The following is a 17,826-nucleotide window of genomic DNA, read 5'->3' on the forward strand; positions in this document are numbered from 1 at the left end:
TAAAGATTACTCATGTATCTGGGCAGTCTAGTCTAGCAGCTTGCTTCAGGCCTAGGGGCTGAAATGTTGTTTTCGGGGCTCAGTATCCCTCCTGCCTTCACCTCTGCCTCTGTATTTGTTTGGATCAACTCTTTAGGTTATTGCTAGCTGATAGATTCATTGCCAACAGCCCCAGACCACATCCTTCTTAGCAACCTCAGCAAGAAAGAGTGTTTTCTGAGAGGGCGAGCAGCAGAGCCCTGGGAGGTCTTTGATTGGGTGTGGCTTGGCTCACAGGCTCATTCCCAAGCAGATCACTGAGTGGGGGCAGGGCAGGCATTCTCCAGTAAGCTGGGTCTGGTCACACGCTGAGGCCTGAGGCTGGGGATGAGCCCCACCAGCACCAGATGGAATGGGTTCCCTGCAGGAAAGTGGAGCCCTGTTATCACCAGGAGCCAGCCTAGAACGAGGGAGGGGCACTCTAGAAGAAAGGATGAGGAACAAAATAAGAGTATCAAGACTGACTAGTGGGGCTTCCCTGGTGGCGCAGTGGTTGAGAATCTGCCTGCCAATGCAGGGGACACGGGTTCGAGCCCTGGTCTGGGAAGATCCCACATGCCGCGGAGCAACTAGGCCCGTGAGCCACAACTACTGAGCCTGCGCGTCTGGAGCTTGTGCTCTGCAACAAGAGAGGCCACGATAGTGAGAGGCCCGCGCACCGCGATGAAGAGTGGCCCCCACTCGCCACAACTAGAGAAAGCCCTCGCACAGAAACGAAGACCCAACACAGCCATAAATAAATAAATAATTAAAAAAAAAAAAAAAAAAAGACTGACTAGTGAAGGCAGAGAAGGTCTGCACAGCATCTGTTTTGCTTCTGTATCAAGGAAAGAAGGGACAGAAGCTGTTAAGAAGGAACCGAAGTTCAGGCCAGGAGTGGAGGTGATAATCTGCTTTAAATGGATTTGTCTTCTGGCCCCTAGGATTGCTGCGTGAATTTGGAGATAAGATCTCTGAGAAGCTATCAGGGATATTTCAGGACAACTGGGGTAGATGGGGTGGGGGGAGCGGGAAGGTGTGGGTCGCAGCATTCCAGTTTCCCACTGTGTACAGAATCAATCCAGGGTCCCTAACCGACCCCTGAGCACCTCCCTTGCCTCTCATCTCCTCGGAGTCCCCGTCTTCCCAGAATATGCTGTGCGTGCTTGCTCCTCCCCGTGACTTTGCTGGTGCTGCCCCCTGTGCCAGACAGCTGAAATGTCTCCTCCTCTATGAGGTCCAACTAAACCTCCCCACTCCTCCATGAAGTGCTTGACCCTCCATTCCCGTAATGCCAGCTATAAACCTGCATCATGTTTGTTGCGTGAATGGATAAATGAATGCTGGAAGACCTAAGATGGGCAAATAACCAGTTTTATGGGGAATAAGGTAGATTATGGGAAGAACAGATTGGTGACCTTAATCCCTGACAAAACCCTGGAACTAATTGTCAATTGAGCACTTGAGGAAGAGTCCAGCTTCTTCAAATGAGCCTTTTTTCTGGTTCTTCTCCACTTGAGTGGTCCCCCGCCAGAAGCAGTGACACTTTGGGGATGAGACAGATGGGCAGCTGGGTGAGTGGCAGCACAAGTAGGAAAACTTGTAACCCCAAAGCCCTGAATAGTGGATGGACATTGATCCTGGGGCAGACCCTAGTGCTGTAGGGCTTTCCTGTTCCTGTCCTCTCCCTGAGGACCTTGATGACACAAGAAACAAAGTGGGGAGAGGAGGGCAACCTTATTAGATAAATTCATTTGTTCTCTTCTTCATCCACCAAAAAATTATTGAGCACCTTCTATGCACCAGGTACTGTCAAAACAGTACTTCAAAAACGGCATCGTTACATAACATCGTGGCATGGTTACATAACACTGTGACTACACTTAATGCCACCAAATTGTACACTTAAAAATGGTGAAAATGGGAATTCCCTGGCAGTCAAGTTGTTAGGACTACACGCTTTCACTGCCGAGGGCCCAGGTTCGATCCCTGGTTGGGGAACTAAGATCCCACAAGCCATGGGGTGAGGCAAAAAAGAAGAAAAAAAGGTTCAAATGGTAAACTTCATGTTGTGTGTATTTTGCCATAATTAAAAAAAATATATCATGGCAGTTGGAGTGAGGGACTCAGCTTAACTGGATGAAATGTAATAGTAACAAATGAAACATCCTATAAAGCTCCACCCCTTCCCTGAAGTTTTCGGAAGAGGATGGCAGAGATGTGGATCTGCAGCAATGTGAGCAAATGCCTGCTGGTGTTGGCCACAGATTTGACAGTCTATTATTTTGGGTTGTTTTGGTGAAAAATGTGGCATGGCTGCCCAGTATGACCTCTACCAGGGAGAGGAAGATCTAATACTTGCAGGGCTGTTATAAGGGAGGGGGCAGACTTGTTCTGCATGCTCCAAGGGGTCGAATGAGGAATGATATGGGCTGACAGACTTCGGCTCAGTAAAAGGTAGAGCTTTCCACCAATGAGAGCTGCTCAAAAGCCAGTGGATTTCTTTGGGAGGTAGTGGGTGCCCGTCACTAGAGGGAGCACACAGAGGTTGTGGGAGTGGCCAGAGAAAGCTTCCCCGTTCTGCGACCTGACCATTAACTTCTGCATCTTCTTCAGGATTTGTTGGGTGGGGGACCTCTTCTCATTCCATGAGCTCCCTCAGTGATCCCAACTTTGGCTTCCATGAACAGCTCCCCCGTCCTGTTCTGAGTTCCAGCTCTGTGTGTCCAGGAATCCATCAGACATTTTCTCATGGATGATCGATTCCAAGCCCAATCAGAATTGTTCTTCCCCCTCATTTCCAGGTCTCCCCATCTTCTATGTGTGACACACGCACCCATTGGTTGAAGCCTTCAGTACATCCTTGGCTCTTTCAGCCCCTCGCATACAAACAATCCCTAAGACCAGTCATGTCTACCCTTGAAATATCTCCTAAGCTGTGCCCAGGTATCATTAAGTGACTCTGATGAGATAGTGTTCAGTTCATGTTTTGAAACACCTATTTTAGATGTGGTTTCCTTTTGCTGCTCTGAGCAGTAGCAATTTTCACGGGGTGGATAGAGGGGGAAGAGAAGGCGGGAGAGGAAGGGAGGGATGAGTCCCTAAATTAGTCACTTCAGATGCTGTAAGAAAGATCCAAAATAACGGTGACGCTAGAATAGATGCTTATTCTCACCCAAGTGACAGTCCGGGTATGTACAGGGCTGCTACTGCAGCCACTCAGGGGCCTTCTGTCCTGCTGTTCTGCAGTCCCCAGGGTGTTGCCTTTGGCAGCATGGTCCTAGATTGCTCACCACGTCTGTGTTCCAGCCAGTGGGAAGGGGGAGGAGAAGAGAGATCACTGAGGGAGCCTTCTTGTTAAAGGCATGCCCCAGAAGTTGTACACATCAGTTCCTCCCACATCCTATTAACCAGAAAATGATCACATGGCCATACCCTGCTGCAGGGCAGGCTGGGATCTGTAGTCTTTAGCCAAGAGGCCCTGTGCCTAACAAAATATTCTACAGAAGAGGAAGAGAATAGATGTAAGGGGAACACTAGTGGTTTCTACCACAGTCATTTTGTACATTTCAGTGTGACCTGCATGGCAGTTAATTGGCTACACCTTAAGGATAGAGTACATGAAGGCTTAACGTACTAATGACGTTCCATTAGCATCCAGTAAAGCGTTTTTTCTTTTATAGATGGGAACATTGAGCTCAGAGACGGGAAGTCACCTATTAAGACTGCACAGCAATGTGTCAGAACTGGGACTAGAGCCCAAACTTTGGGCTCACTTTTTACTGTTGCAAAGAGATCTGGCTGAGAGGCAGACAAGCAGTGCCAGGAGGACAGGTCTCCTGGGGCTGGGGAAAGACCACCTTTCCCAGCCTGTCTACCTGGGGAGCTGCTCATCATTTGTCAGCACTCACCTTTGGGTTATCATATCTCTGAGGTGCCTCCAAATAGCCCTCACTGTATCTTAAACAGTACCTGTATGGAGCTGTGGTGATTTCTGTGCATTTCCCTATTGATGCAGGACAGACGCAGCTTAGTCCTCTCTGTTCCCAGTGCCTGCCTACCAGGCACTTGGTGAATAGTTCAGTCAATAACTAAATACACAAATGAATGTATATTCAAGGACTCCTTCAATTGCAGGTAATAGAAACTTAGCTCAAACTGGCCTGAAGGGGGAAAAAAATGATTGGCTCAAGTATCTGGGCAGTCTAGGTGTGCAGCTTGCTTCAGGCATAGCTGGATCCAGAGGCTTAACTGCTGTTTTCAGAAGTGTGCTTCTATCCTATGCTGGCTAGCAAAGATTGGCACTGGTTATGTGGCTTGACCCTTCTTGCCCTCTCTGTGGGAAATGTTGTCCAAGCAGCCCCTGCAGGAATTTGGAAGAGGCAGGGGGTTAAGAGAATATGGGGTGCTATTGGTGGTCATGGTAGGGGCAAGGAGTTCCTCTTGGATATCCCCAGGTCCAGGGCATCTTGGTATAGAGCCCAGCCTCAGCCCTTGATTTTTGGTTTTGGCTTTATGGGAGTACATCTTGGGTCATCTCTTGGGAGCTTCCCTGTGGCTCCACCTCTGCTGAGGTTGGATGCACTTACTGTACCCTCAGGCCAAGGGTGGCCTGGCCCCCTCACTCCTGCTCCTCTGGGAAAGCCAAGGCACCCTGTGGTCTTTCCTGGCAGGGTTCCGTGGAGTTCCCACATTCGTCTGGAACTGGGGTTGACGAGGGGGAAGGAGGAGGAGGAGGAAGAGCCGGCTGCTGACTCACTGGGAGGGGCGGTACATGCTGGCTGCAGGGCAGGTCCTGCCTGGGGATGACAATTCCCCTTTGTAGAAAAGGTGGGCAACGTGGTATGAATGCAGCGTGAGGTCTGTGTGTCTCCATGGGGCTCTGTGTACCGGGCAGCCCATCTGTCCCACTGGTCACAGGCCATGCGCCCATTCCCTGGCAACATCTTGTCTCTGAGATGTGTTCCTCCCTCCTGCCCTCAGCTCTGGGAGCCCAGCTATCGGGGTGGGAGTCTCTTGGTGTCCTCGGTTCTGGTCTGTCAAGGGCCTCTCCCCAGGGAAAGCATGAGAGTGGGAACTTCCCTGAGTCCAGAGTCTAGGAAGGGAGTTGAAGGGAGCAAATCCAATGCCCACCCCTGGGAACCTCTCATCCTCCCTCTGGAGGGAAGGACAGCTCGGCCTTTGGGGAACCTGACAGGTCTGGTCGGAAGAGAGGTGCTCCCTGACCTCCCCACATTCGTGGGGAGGCAGGCAGTCCCAAGCGACCCTGGCAAGTACAACCCAGTGGCAGGAATTAGCTTGATGGATGAAGGAGAAGTCACAAGAAAGGTCTCGAGTGCCAGGCAGAGGAGTGTGGGTTTACTCCCGCGGTAAATAGGGAACCATGAGAGGTCCCTGTGGGGGAAGGATGTGAGCAGATTCCTGCCTCAGGTCCTAAGAGGAGACATGTAAAGTGTGGGGTTGTCAGGGACGGGCTGGAGGGTCCCAGGAGGATCACAGGAGTGCTGGTCGCACAGGTCAGGGTGGGAGACGGTGGGCATGGGCAGCAGTGGGAAGGGTGAGGGAGGCCCAGGAAGGACAGGCCTTGGTTCTGTCTGGGGGTGAAAGAAAGGAAGGGAGACTTGGAATCTGGGAGCTTCTTAACCTTAGTCCCTGTGATTCCTTCAGTGGGCAGGCAAGCATGGCAGGCCGCTGCCTGCCAGCACTTCCTCTGGGCCGTGGTGGCCCTTGTAGGCAGGATGTGGCGCCTGCCAAGGGTGAGTTTATGAATGGAGCGCGAAGGCTGCTGACTCAGCAGGCGGCAAGGCTTTGAGGCCGCCAGGTTTGGACCGGAAGTGTCTGGGAAGCAAGTGGCTGCTCAGGGCTTCCCCGCCGCGGACAGCTGGGGGTGGAGGATGGGCTGGGCAGGATGCACCCGGCTTGGCTAAGGGACTGCCTCAGCTCAGCTGCTGGGTGTGTGTGTGCGGGGTGGGCAGTGGGGTGCTAGGCTGGGATTGGGAGGGTTGAGGCTGGGTGCCTGTGACTGGAATTGATGCTAATGGCTGTTGATGACATTTGCTCCCTGGAAGGGCAGAGAGGTGTGTCAGGAGGTGGGGAACTCAAACCCTTCTCATCTGTGCTCGCTGGCAAATTACATCACATTAACGAAGTCCCCTCCCTTATCTGGGCTTTAATTTTTTTCTTCTTGCAGAATGGGACCAAGTCAGGCAGCCCGGCTCCCTGGGTGGTTTGGAGAATGTGAAACCTTTTATATTTTTGTGAAATCGTGTTGGATAGCATGAATCGACCCTGGTGACGTGGTTTGGTCAGGAGGTGGCACGAACAATCAGGCAGCAGCTGTGGGACACAGGGAGAAGGGGGACAGCTTGGTGGGGCTGGGGGCGGGCAGGAGGGCAGCCAGGACCAGGAGCAGGGCTGGACCCAGGGAGGTCTGGGCCTCCCTGGCTCAGGTCTGACGTGTATCACAGAAATACCTCACTCGGTCCTGACTGCGCTTGGGGGGTCAGCCCCAGTCCAGGCCTCGTCCATTTCTGATGGGTCTTGGGCACTCAGTACACACAGGTTAAACTAGCCAGTGTCCTTTCCCTTCAGCCCCGTACTCATATACCAGGCTGCCTTCTAGAAGTCTCACCTGGAAGTTCCTGCACAAACACTGCTCACTCTACGTGCCCTACACTGAACCCTTCCACATTCTCTGTCTCCGTGAGTGCCCCACCTGGTCACTGGGCTCAAAACCACGGACACCCTGACTGCTCCCTCCCTCTCTCCCCTGTCCTACCATGCTGTCGCTTTCCCCCAGACCTGCTTTGTCTCTTCTGTCCAGCTCTTCTCATTTATCCTGCACATGCTGTCAGAGTAATCTTTAGGAACCACAGCTCTGACCATATCCTTTCCTCTATTCCAGAACCTTCAGTGGCTCCCAGCTGCCTTTAGGATAAACTTCCAACCTCTTAGCCAATCTCTAAGTCTTATTCTCCCCGACTAGCTGTTGTCTTGAGCCAATCCGTGTACATCCTTGGCCTGAGCAGGCAGACTTGCCTTGCCGCCTTGCCTCTCCTTCCTTTTGCTTGCATACTAACATCTTAGAAGGGGTGGGTCCCAGCTGCCCCCTGCCCTGCTCCCCTGATCCAGCCTCCCCAGTGACTCACTTCCCTCCTGCCAGCATGTCTCAAAATATCCCTCAGCAGGGAGCCTTGTGCGGGTGTAGGAGGGAGGACCTCCCAGCGGGCAGTTGCAGCCTTCCACCAAGTTGGTCCAGGGGAGATGAGGTGAGAGAGGGCCTGGGGAGGACATTTTGAGACAAAGGCCTCACTTCCTCTTCCTCGCAGGCAGGGGCAGCCTTCCACCACGGAGAGCCCAGCTGTCAGCTGCCTCACGGGAAGATGCTGTGTGGACCAGGCAGCACGGGTATGCGTGTGGCCACTGCCCTGGGAGTGCTGTGGTTCTGCCTCGCAGGTGAGGGGAGCAGAGTGGGGCCTGGAGGTGGGGGAGGAGGGGACCACTCCCACCAAGCCTGTCTATCTAGCAGGGCTGGGGAGGTTTTGGCTAACCTCCTCCCAATCTCCTCTCTGCCCTGTCCACCTCGTTCCTACCTCTGGGATCCAACAGGCAACTTACTTTACATTTTTAGCCTCTGTTTTCTCTTTGGTAAAATGGTAATGTGAGCACTAAATGTGATAACGCTGTTTCTCGAACAAACTGTATGTGTGCTTCCTCCCCAGGGCCTTTGCACATACTGTTCCCTCTGCCTGAAACTTTCTGCCCCTGAATGTCTGCATGACTTGATCCCTTATTTCATTCAAGCCTTTGCTCAAATGCCACCTTCCCCAGGCTTTCCTGGCTACCTGTATAAAATAGCTCATCTTCCCTCCCTTTCCCTGACCTTACTTCATGCTTCTTCCCAACATTTATCTCTACCTGACATATTATATGTTTGCTTGCTTATTGCCTGCTCTGCTCAAAGAGCAGGATGTATCCCCAGGGCCAAGACTGATGCCAGCCACATAGCAGGTGTGTAAATCTTCCCACACAGTTCTTGGCACAGAGTTAGCATTCAATAATGGCAGCTACTTTAATAACAGCATCATCATAATTCAAATCCTAATCAGTTTCTGCTCTTAGGGAGAGTTTGCCTTCTCCCGCCAAGGGGAAGACAAAGTTGAGTGTCTGGTGCCATCTGGTGGTCGGAAAGAGGAAGCACCGCTTTACCCAGAGCTATTGATTCTTTGATTTCTTTAGACAAAGGGCTTTGTCTGGGTGACTCCTCCGGTTTCATCCCCCAAATGCCCGATACAAGGGGCACCCTGTTGGCCTCCAACTGGAGAGCTGGCCTGTGGCACCTGGCATTGTGGCAAGAGATCCAATGCCCACTTAAGACCTTTAGAGATCACTACACACTGCAAAGATGATGATACCCACTCCCTGTATGTTATTCATGATGAAAATACTAACTATAAAATGCTATTTTTCTCAGTGTGAGAAACCTTTAATGAGTGCAGTATTCAGTTTGCTTTGTTTCGAGACTGTTTGATCTTCACACTTTTTGAGTGTGCCTGCTTTGCTGATGCCCAAATCACACAATCTAACCATTACCCAAGAATGGCAGTGCCAGGCTAGGGGACACATCTCACCAAAAGAAAAGCTATCAGGAACCCCTACTTAACTTTCCAGGGCTCTAAAAGAAGAGCTGGACTGGAGGCAGAGGTGACTGGGTGGGAGGCTGCAGGGTAAATCCACAGGATAGAGGGCAGGGGTAGGAGCGGGGGAACCTGCCCCACCGAGCTTTTCTCTGGTTATGTCATACTCTTTTTTCATTCCCTTTCAATCTCAGCTTAATATCTCTTTGTGGAGAAAGTGGCTCACCACCATATTTAAATGCATGGGTATTCTTTCTTTCTTGCATAAAAACTAATCATGTGTTTTTAGGAAAAGAAAAATGAAAAAGCACTTGTGATTCTTTCTCATCCAGAGAAAACCACTAATAACAGTTTGGTGCATACTTTTTTAAGACTCCCTTTTTACAATTTATAAAGATAATATATACTTGGGAAATGTAACCAGCACAGACAGGTGTAAAATACCTGCCAGAGTTTTGAAAAGCTACCTCCTTGCTTTCTATCCATTGGCTTGCTTTCTTCCTTCATACCCCTAATCACATACTAATAAGAATTTGTGTGCTAGTTTGTCCCTCTCTCCCACTAAAACGTCAGCTCTGTAGGGGTGTGACCTTGGTGTTGTTCTCCGTGGCATTCCTAACTCTTACCCCTGGCATAGTGGGTGCTTACTATATTCCTGCTGATTGAATTAGAACCAAAGGTAATAAACTCTTAGGCCTTAAAAAAAAAGGGGGGGGGGTGGACAGGGCCTGAAGTTAACCCGGAAGGGGAGGGGGACTAGGGAGGCCCGGAGTGTCCCGGACCCTCCTCACCGTCCCACCCACCAACCCCATCCCCAGGCGCCGCAGTGGAAGTCCGGATCCCTGAAGACCCCGTGGTGGCCCTCGTGGGCACTGACGCCACCCTGCGCTGCTCCTTCTCGCCCGAACCCGGCTTCAGCCTGGCACAGCTCAACCTCATCTGGCAGCTGACAGACACCAAACAGCTGGTGCACAGCTTCGCCGAGGGCCGCGACCAGGGCAGCGCCTATGCCAATCGCACTGCGCTCTTCCCAGACCTGCTGGCTCAGGGCAACGCGTCCCTGAGGCTGCAGCGCGTGCGCGTGGCTGATGAGGGCAGCTTCACCTGCTTTCTGAATATCCGGGACTTTGGCAGCGGCAGCGCCGCGGTCAGCCTGCAGGTGGCAGGTGAGAGCCGCGAAGGGGGGGCGCCCTCCCTTTGGCACACCCCTCATACTTCCCGCAGCCCCTTTACCCACTGCCCCAGGGCTGACCCGTGTCCTCACATCCCCAGGCACCTTTCCCCTCCACTGTGTCCCGCTGCCCTTGCCTTACCTTGACCTCTGCCCTCTGCCCTCTACCCTCTGCTCCCCTCCAGCCCCCTACTCAAAGCCCAGCCTGACCCTGGAGCCCAACACGGACCTGCGGCCCGGGGACACGGTGACCATCACGTGCTCCAGCTACCGGGGCTACCCCGAGGCCGAAGTGTTCTGGCAGGATGGGCAGGGTGCGCCCTTGACCGGCAACGTAACCACGTCGCAGACGGCTAAGGAGCAGGGCTTGTTCGACGTGCGTAGTGTCCTGAGGGTGGTGTTGGGCGCTAATGGCACCTACAGCTGCCTGGTGCGCAACCCCGTGCTGCAGCAGGACGCTCATGGCTCTGTCACCATCACACCGCATAGAAGCCCCACAGGTTTTTGTTTTGTTTTCTTAAATGTCCCCCTGGGGGTGGGGGTGGTCCTGTGTGCAGGGGTCACGGTATCTGAATCTAGCTCCATACCTTCAGTCTCCCGGAACAGTGAGATGCCTAATAATAATAACGGAAAAGATAAACAGGGTGCATAGGCGGCAATCTAACCGTGGTGGGAGTGGGTGAGGGTGATGATTACAGGTCCTCTCAGCTCTCTGGGTCCCCTGACTCCAGGGCTCTGGAAACCTCTGGAGAGAATGGAGAAGCATTCAGATCTCAGAAGAGAGCGGAAGGATAGGAGAGGGAAATGGATCCTGGCGGAAAGGGGAGTTTTGCTAGGGCTGGAGGCTGCTCCAGGCCGGGTACCCCCCCGCAACCACCACCCCCGGGGATGGACCTTCTCAGGCCAAGGCCAAACTGCTGTGATTCTTGTCAGAAGACTAGGGAGACTCCATGTCTGGAAGTGCTGAGACTTAATCTGTTTTTAGGTCTGGGGAGAAAATGGGAAGATGGAACGGGACCTGGGGGTTGATGGAGGAGGAGCAGGGTGCTGTGGGGTGGTAGCCCAGAGTGTCGGCGCCCCTCCTCACTGCCTGCCACTCCAACCTCGCCCTCAGGCGCTGTGGAAGTCCAGGTTCCCGAAGACCCCGTGGTAGCCCTCGTGGGCACTGACGCCACCCTGCGCTGTTCCTTCTCGCCCGAGCCCGGCTTCAGCCTGGCACAGCTCAACCTCATCTGGCAGCTGACAGACACCAAACAGCTGGTGCACAGCTTCGCCGAGGGCCGCGACCAGGGTAGCGCCTATGCCAATCGCACTGCGCTCTTCCCAGACCTGCTGGCTCAGGGCAACGCGTCCCTGAGGCTGCAGCGCGTGCGCGTGGCTGATGAGGGCAGCTTCACCTGCTTCGTGAGCATCCGGGACTTCGGCAGCGCCGCGGTCAGCCTGCAGGTGGCAGGTGAGAGCCGCGAAAGGGGGGGTGCCCTCCCTTTTGCACACCCCTCATACTTACGTCAGCTCCTTTACCCACTGCCCCAGTGCTAACCCGAGTCCTCACAGCCCCAGGCACCTTTCCCCTCCACTGTGTCCCGCTGCCCTTGCCTTACCTTGACCTCTGCCCTCTACCCTCTGCTCTCCTCCAGCCCCCTACTCAAAGCCCAGCATGACCCTGGAGCCCAACAAGGACCTGCGGCCCGGGGACACGGTGACCATCACGTGCTCCAGCTACCGGGGCTACCCCGAGGCCGAAGTGTTCTGGCAGGATGGGCAGGGTGCGCCCTTGACCGGCAACGTAACCACGTCGCAGATGGCTAACGAGCAGGGCTTGTTCGACGTGCGCAGTGTCCTGAGGGTGGTGTTGGGCGCTAATGGCACCTACAGCTGCCTGGTGCGCAACCCCGTGCTGCAGCAGGACGCTCATGGCTCTGTCACCATCACAGGTAGGGGCAGACGAACAGCTGGGGAAGGATAGAGGGGACCATTGCCTTTTATCTCGACCCTGAGCTGGAATTTAGGTAGGCTTGGGTGGTCAGAAGACTTAAAACATTTTCATATATTTCAGGTGTTTCAAACTCTCTCCCAAGAAGTCCTTAAGGGACTTGCTTTATCGAGCTGATAGGAATCATTTGTAGTGTTTGCCCTTCTAAGAGTGTCTTAGGTGGTACTTGTGCTTCTTGTACAGGGGACTGAGTACCTGCCTGGATCTGGAGGTGTGGGCGGGAGTTCTGGAGCAGCCACAAGGCATAGCTCTGGAGTGCTTCCCTACGGTAACCTCTCCAAGTGCTGGGAAGGTGTTGCTACATCACCATCTGATGCTGGGCACCATCTGACTGCGAGGCCCTGAGAGACAGCTGGGCCTCTCCAGGTGGCCATACCCCTCACCCCATCAATGTCAGCTCTCCTGATGGAGTTGAGCGGGACCCAGGCAGCCTTTGGAACAGCCGGGCTCTCTCTGCTGCCCCCATGTGGTCAAACACTAGATCAACACCGCCCCTTTGGCAGTTGCCTCAATCTCTGGTTTTGGGGTCCTAGCCCAGACACACTTCCCTTCCTTTAGTGCCCACCTGAGTGGGCACCCCTTTGTGAAGAGGGCTCAGGCCCACACTCAGGCCAGAGGAGGCAGTCTTCATCCTTGTTTGGACCTCATTCTGGCTCCTCTGTCCCTCCTCATGGGCTAACTAAGCTTTCCCAGGGGTCTCCCTGCATTCTCTGGGGTCAGGACAGCAGGTTCTGTCCATCTGGTTCTCCTATTTTCTCTTCCATGACTTCCACCCGACCCGCAGCCCATGCAAGTCCCGATCCCCCTGGTGGCCAGTTTCTGCATAAGCCTCAGGATTCACAGACTTATTCCTATCTTCCTGTTCCCCCCACTTACATAGACATTACGTGGCCTTCACTTCTGCAAGCTCAGAGGCAGTGCCCATCACACTTGCCTTCTAGGAATTCAGGCTCATTCCTCCTTCTCTTTTAGGGTTTTCCTTCTGGCAAGGCTGTGTTCCCTCTGCCCACCCCCTCCCCAAGATTGATCCCACCCTCTTTCTGGAGACCCTCAGGTCTGTACTTTGTGGAGGAGTCACTGCCCTTGGCTGTTGGATGTCCCGAGGGGTCTCTTTGACCTTTTAGAGAACAGTATATGGTCTGATGTATCCACAGGAGAGAATCAGAAATATTAGATAGAGCAGGATTGACAGAGAATGTGAAGCTTTCAGAGAAGGGGGGGTGGTCAGAATGGGCTGGAGTTTCAGGAGAAGTCTCTAGGGACAGGTGGGAGTTGAGGGGACCTTGAAGGATTGGTGAACTCTGTGATAATTTGCACACCGAGCTGAATTGGATATTCGCCACACTGTGTAGAAAGGGCTTGTGAATATAAACGTGGTTATACTCGTGTACGTGAAGATGCAGGTCTGAGCCCTACTCTGTCCTTGACTGGTGGGATGAGGGCAAGGCTGACCTGTGCTCCAGGCACCAACAACAGCCTAGGCGGGGACATAGCAAGAGCCCCTCCTCCCGGGTACTTCTGTGGCTCTGCTCCATGCTTTGTTGCAGGAGCCCCACCCGGGGATCCCCAGGGGTTTCTTCAGTGTGCTTCATGGACCGACCCCTCATGTCAGCTGCCATCCTCCTTTCCTGCTCCTGCTCACTGGGGACATTTACCCCACCTAAGAGAAGAATCTTTATTGAAAATTTTAGTAGCTGACATTTAAAGTGCTTTCATTTCACAGGTGAGGAAACTGAAGCCCAGAGAGAAGAGAGAACTTTCCCAAGGCCACAGGCTAGCACAGTGGCTCTGACTCTTTTGGTGACTAGACACCTCTTTGAAAATTGGATACATGATAAATGCAGTCATTTGCATTTAAGTTTTGAGGGTTTGTGGCCCCTCTAAACTCAAACACGGGGGTCTGTGGACCTTGGCTCCGGCAGCCTGCAGTGAGCAGATGAACCGGACCAGAATCCAGCTTTTAGCCTCTCAGCCTCATTTCCTCTCCTCCCCACCACCCAGCCTCCTGTTTTTGTGAGAGCAGGTCTGGCCTACTTTGGAGCCCTTGGCCTGTATTTTGCTTCAGGCAGCTTTGAGCCTTGTTAAACACTCTGGGATTCAGACTTTCAGTCCTCCAGCCTGGTCTTTCCCATACCTGCGGGTGCTGTAGGTGGAGGGGACTTTATGGAGCAAACACTGGACATGGAGCCTGGAGATGCAGGTCTGAGCCCCGCTCTGTCCTTGACTGGTGGGATGAGGGCAAGTCTGACCTGTGCTCCAGGCACCAACACCAGCCTGAGGGTGGACACAGCAAGAGCCCCTCCTCCTGGGTGTTTCCGTGGCTCTGCTTGCAGGAGCCCCACCCTGGGATTCCCAGGGGTCCCTTCCATGAGCTTCAGGGACTGACCCTCCAGGCCCCTCGTATCAGCTCCTGTCCTCCTCCCCTGCTCCTGCTCGCCAGGGTGATGGGTCCCTTTGCTGCCAATATCCAGAGCGGCAGCGTTGCCAGCTATGCCCGTTGAAAGTGACGTCGGCGGCAAATCCCTGCATCTGTGTCACGGTCTCCACTGCCCAAGGGTTCATGGCACTGCTGTCTGCCCTGACAGCACCTTCTGCAGGAGCTGCCTTCCCCCTGGCTTTTGTTAGATTTGTTGTCTCCAGGGCCTCTGCTCAGGACCCTGTGTGGGTCCTGGGACTGGGCTGGAGGATGGTGTGCTCAGAACAGCTGCTGGCCCTGACCCAGTCGAGGGTGGCTCAGCTCCTTCCCTCTGCCCTGAGATAGCTAACAGGAGGGCTCTCAGCATTTCACAGAAACATTCCCCTGGCAAGTCTCCTCCTCTTGGGTAAACCCAGAACCTTCACTCTGGCACCCTCAGTGTCCGCCCTCATCTTTACACGGGAATCTGCAAACATCTTCTGTCAAGGGCTGGATAATGTATATTTTAGGTTTTGTGGGCCACATACTGTCTTTGTTGCTGCTGCTGCTGCTTTTCCTTTTTTTGGTAACCCTTTACAAATGTAAAACTATCATTAACTCAAGGGTTGTACAAAAACAGGCCACAGGCCAGATTTGGCCCACGGGCTGTAGTTTGCCAACTCCTGATCTATAAGATGGGGGGTATCACCAGGTGGGACTGGGGTAATCAGGGAGGGCCTCCCGAGGAGGAATCGTAAGCTAGATGGAGAGTTAGGGAGCAGCTTTTAGGTAGAGGAAACTGACAGCAATGGTGAAGGGGCTGGAAGGAGCCTCTGCAGAGAATGGTTAGGACACCAGTTTGGCTGGAGCAGTGGAATTACAAAGAAGAAGATTGAAGCACTATTCTCATGTCAGTAGGGAGCCATGGAAGGTTCTTGAGCATCATCAACCACAGACTCTTCAGCCCTCCCAGGCTGAGGCATGTCCACAGCAGCCACGGCTGTCAGGGTTTAGAGGGTGTAAGGATGGGCAGGGAAGGGGCACGGGAACTTAAGTAAGCTCTCTTCATGGTGTTGGGGCCCAGTGAGGGTAAGAGCCCCTGTTCACACCTTGGTCCTCAGGGCCACTGGGGGCCAGGCATGACAGTCTCTCCATTCTCCCCACCTCCCCTCCCAGGGCAGCCCATGACATTCCCCCCTGAGGCCCTGTGGGTGACCGTGGGGCTCTCTGTCTGTCTCGTCGCACTGTTGGTGGCCCTGGCCTTCGTGTGCTGGAGGAAGATCAAACAGAGCTGTGAGGAGGAGAATGCAGGTGAGTGAGAGAGGGGGAGGTGCGTGTGTGCGTGCGTGTGTCTCTGGGTATGTTAGTGTGTCTGTGACATCAACACGAGTGTCACTCTCCAGTGACAGAATGAGTGTGGGTGTGCAAATGCAGCTAGACTGTGTGTGTGTATGTGATCTTGAGGCTGAACATGTGTTGTAAACAAGTGTGAGCTTGCCCGTGAGTGTGCAGACATGGCAGGATGAGTGTGGATATGAGTGTGACTGGGAGTGAGTGGTGGATGTGTGACAAGGGGATGGATGTGTCTGTGCAAACAAGCGTGACTGTGAGAGCCTATGTCACATGAGTGTGTCTGTGAGTGAAAGCACATGGAACTCGAGTAGCACAAGCGTGAATGCTTCGTGGGTTTGCGTGTCACCGTGAGAGGGTGTGTCTGCCTCCAAGTGGGCAGAGTCTGAAGCAGCTGCTGTTTGCTTGGGCTGGGGGGTCAGTAGGAGTTGACTTTGGTGATTGGTAGGTGGTGAGTTGACATCCATAGGTAGGTGGTTTGACCTTGACAGGTAAGTTGACTCCAGTGAGTGGTGGGTGAGTGAGTGGACATTGGCGAGTGGGTGAGTTGACCCTGGTGGGTGGTATGTGGGTGAACATGGAAGCAGATGGTGAGGGGTGGGAGATGACTGGGCGTCAGGAAGGAGAGCGTATGTGAACGGGGAGGAGACCGGTCAGTTGGAACAGGTGGGTGGCTGCCTGTGCGGCAGGTGGCTGGGCAGGCTGCGGAAGGATGGGGAGCCATGGACGGGTGGGTATGCACGTTGGAGGTGGTGGTTGACTGGGTTGGTGAGTGAGTGGATGGTGGATGGTGCAGGGGCAAGTAGATGGTCCTTGGCCAGGTGAGTGGTGGGCTCCAGGCTGGGGTCCCTTTCGTCCTGCCACAGCGCTCTGCTCTGTGCTGGTCTCAGGCTCTGACCCTGTGTCCAGCATTTGGACCATAGACCAGGCCTGCTCAGCCCCATTTACCTGCTTTCGCGCTCCCAGGAGCAGAAGTTCAATGATGAAAGTGAGGCTGAGGAAGTTTTGTTTCACTCTTCCAGGCGCTGAGGACCAGGATGGGGATGGAGAAGGATCCAAGACGGGTAAGTCTGAGCTAAGAGCTGGAACAGGGGAGAGGACTCCAGAGTCTGGAGGGGCCACGTTCACTTGAAGGTTTGAATGAAGTGTGTCCCGGGGACTGAGGCCTCCCAACCTAGGTGCGTCTGTCTTTGCTCAGCGTTAGACCTCAGGCAGGTCTCCCGGGTGCTGCTTCGTTTCTCCTGCCTCTGCCTTTACCCACCTACCAGGCCACTCCACCCTGAGGGACCTGCACTGTGGAGTCTGGTGGCTTCCTAGGGGTGGAGTGAGGGCTCAGGAGACAGGGAAGCCTGGGTTTTAGTTCCAGCTCCAGCTCATATAAGCTGAGTGGCCTTGAGCAAGTCACTTTGCCTCTCTGGGTCTCAGTTTCCTCCTAACTGCTCCCTTCATAGGTTGTGTGGGTTAAATTAAATGAGATCATGTATCTAAAGGGCCTAGTATCATACCTGGCGCCTATAAGGGCTCCATACTTTGCAGTCCTGTTATTAGGACTGTATTATCAGCCTGACACAGTCCCACTCTGGTTAGAGGCTGTGTGACTTTGGTCAAAGTGCTTTGTTCCTCTGGGCTTCAGTTTCTCATCTGTAAAATGTCATCCTGCCCTGATGGCACCAGAGGGCCATTTTGAAGCTATCTCGAGTGACTTTGCACAGGGCATGGCACGAGCCTGGAGCCCAGCGGGGGCTGGGTGCCAAGGTACTGGTGCCCCACGGTCACCGGAGGCCTCACTGCCGTCTCTTCCCTGGGCTTCTTGGCTGGGGGAGGCAGGTTCCCACCGAGCCATTTGGGATGGTGCCAGTTGACACAGGTTCCCCCCAACACCCGCAGAAGGAAGGGCAGGAAATTGATCCCTGGGGACTGCTGTAAATTATGTCAATTAATTCTCTGCCTTTGGTGTCCCCGGGTGTGGCCAGTGTGGAGACAGCCCTGGGATCAGGCCTCATTTTTCATGCTCGGAGACAGGTATAATTGGCAGAAGGGAGGGAGTGGGGAGAAGAGGGAGGCTTAGAGAGCACTGGGCCCCAGTTCTGCACAATCCCGGGCCCACCGGGGGACACTTGCAGCCTCTTTTAGTGCCTCACTTCACCCTATTTGTAGAGCCAGCTCAGCGTACTCTCACATCTCCAGCTCATAGGAGGGCCAGGGAGTTGTTCCCATTATAGAGATGCAGAAAACTGAGGCCTGTGGGAGGAGTGACAAGCCA

At 53.8% G+C, this 17,826-nt stretch overlaps 1 protein-coding gene across 1 annotated transcript in view; it reads left to right on the forward strand.

Moving 5' to 3' along the window:
• Positions 1 to 17,826, forward strand: part of CD276 (CD276 molecule) — a 30,404-nt gene that overhangs the window by 8,887 nt on the left and 3,691 nt on the right. Inside the window, exons 2-8 of the mRNA XM_082443957.1 lie at positions 7,347 to 7,473; positions 9,473 to 9,820; positions 10,011 to 10,325; positions 10,940 to 11,278; positions 11,463 to 11,759; positions 15,390 to 15,524; positions 16,586 to 16,627. Of these exons, the coding sequence (XP_082300083.1) occupies positions 7,401 to 7,473; positions 9,473 to 9,820; positions 10,011 to 10,325; positions 10,940 to 11,278; positions 11,463 to 11,759; positions 15,390 to 15,524; positions 16,586 to 16,627 (1,549 nt within the window). The 5' untranslated portion in view covers positions 7,347 to 7,400. The remainder of the gene's footprint in view (positions 1 to 7,346; positions 7,474 to 9,472; positions 9,821 to 10,010; positions 10,326 to 10,939; positions 11,279 to 11,462; positions 11,760 to 15,389; positions 15,525 to 16,585; positions 16,628 to 17,826) is intronic.

This window comes from Balaenoptera physalus (genome assembly GCF_965194825.1).
Source record: "Balaenoptera physalus genome assembly, chromosome: 2".
In the NCBI taxonomy this organism is placed as follows: Eukaryota; Metazoa; Chordata; class Mammalia; order Artiodactyla; family Balaenopteridae; genus Balaenoptera; species Balaenoptera physalus.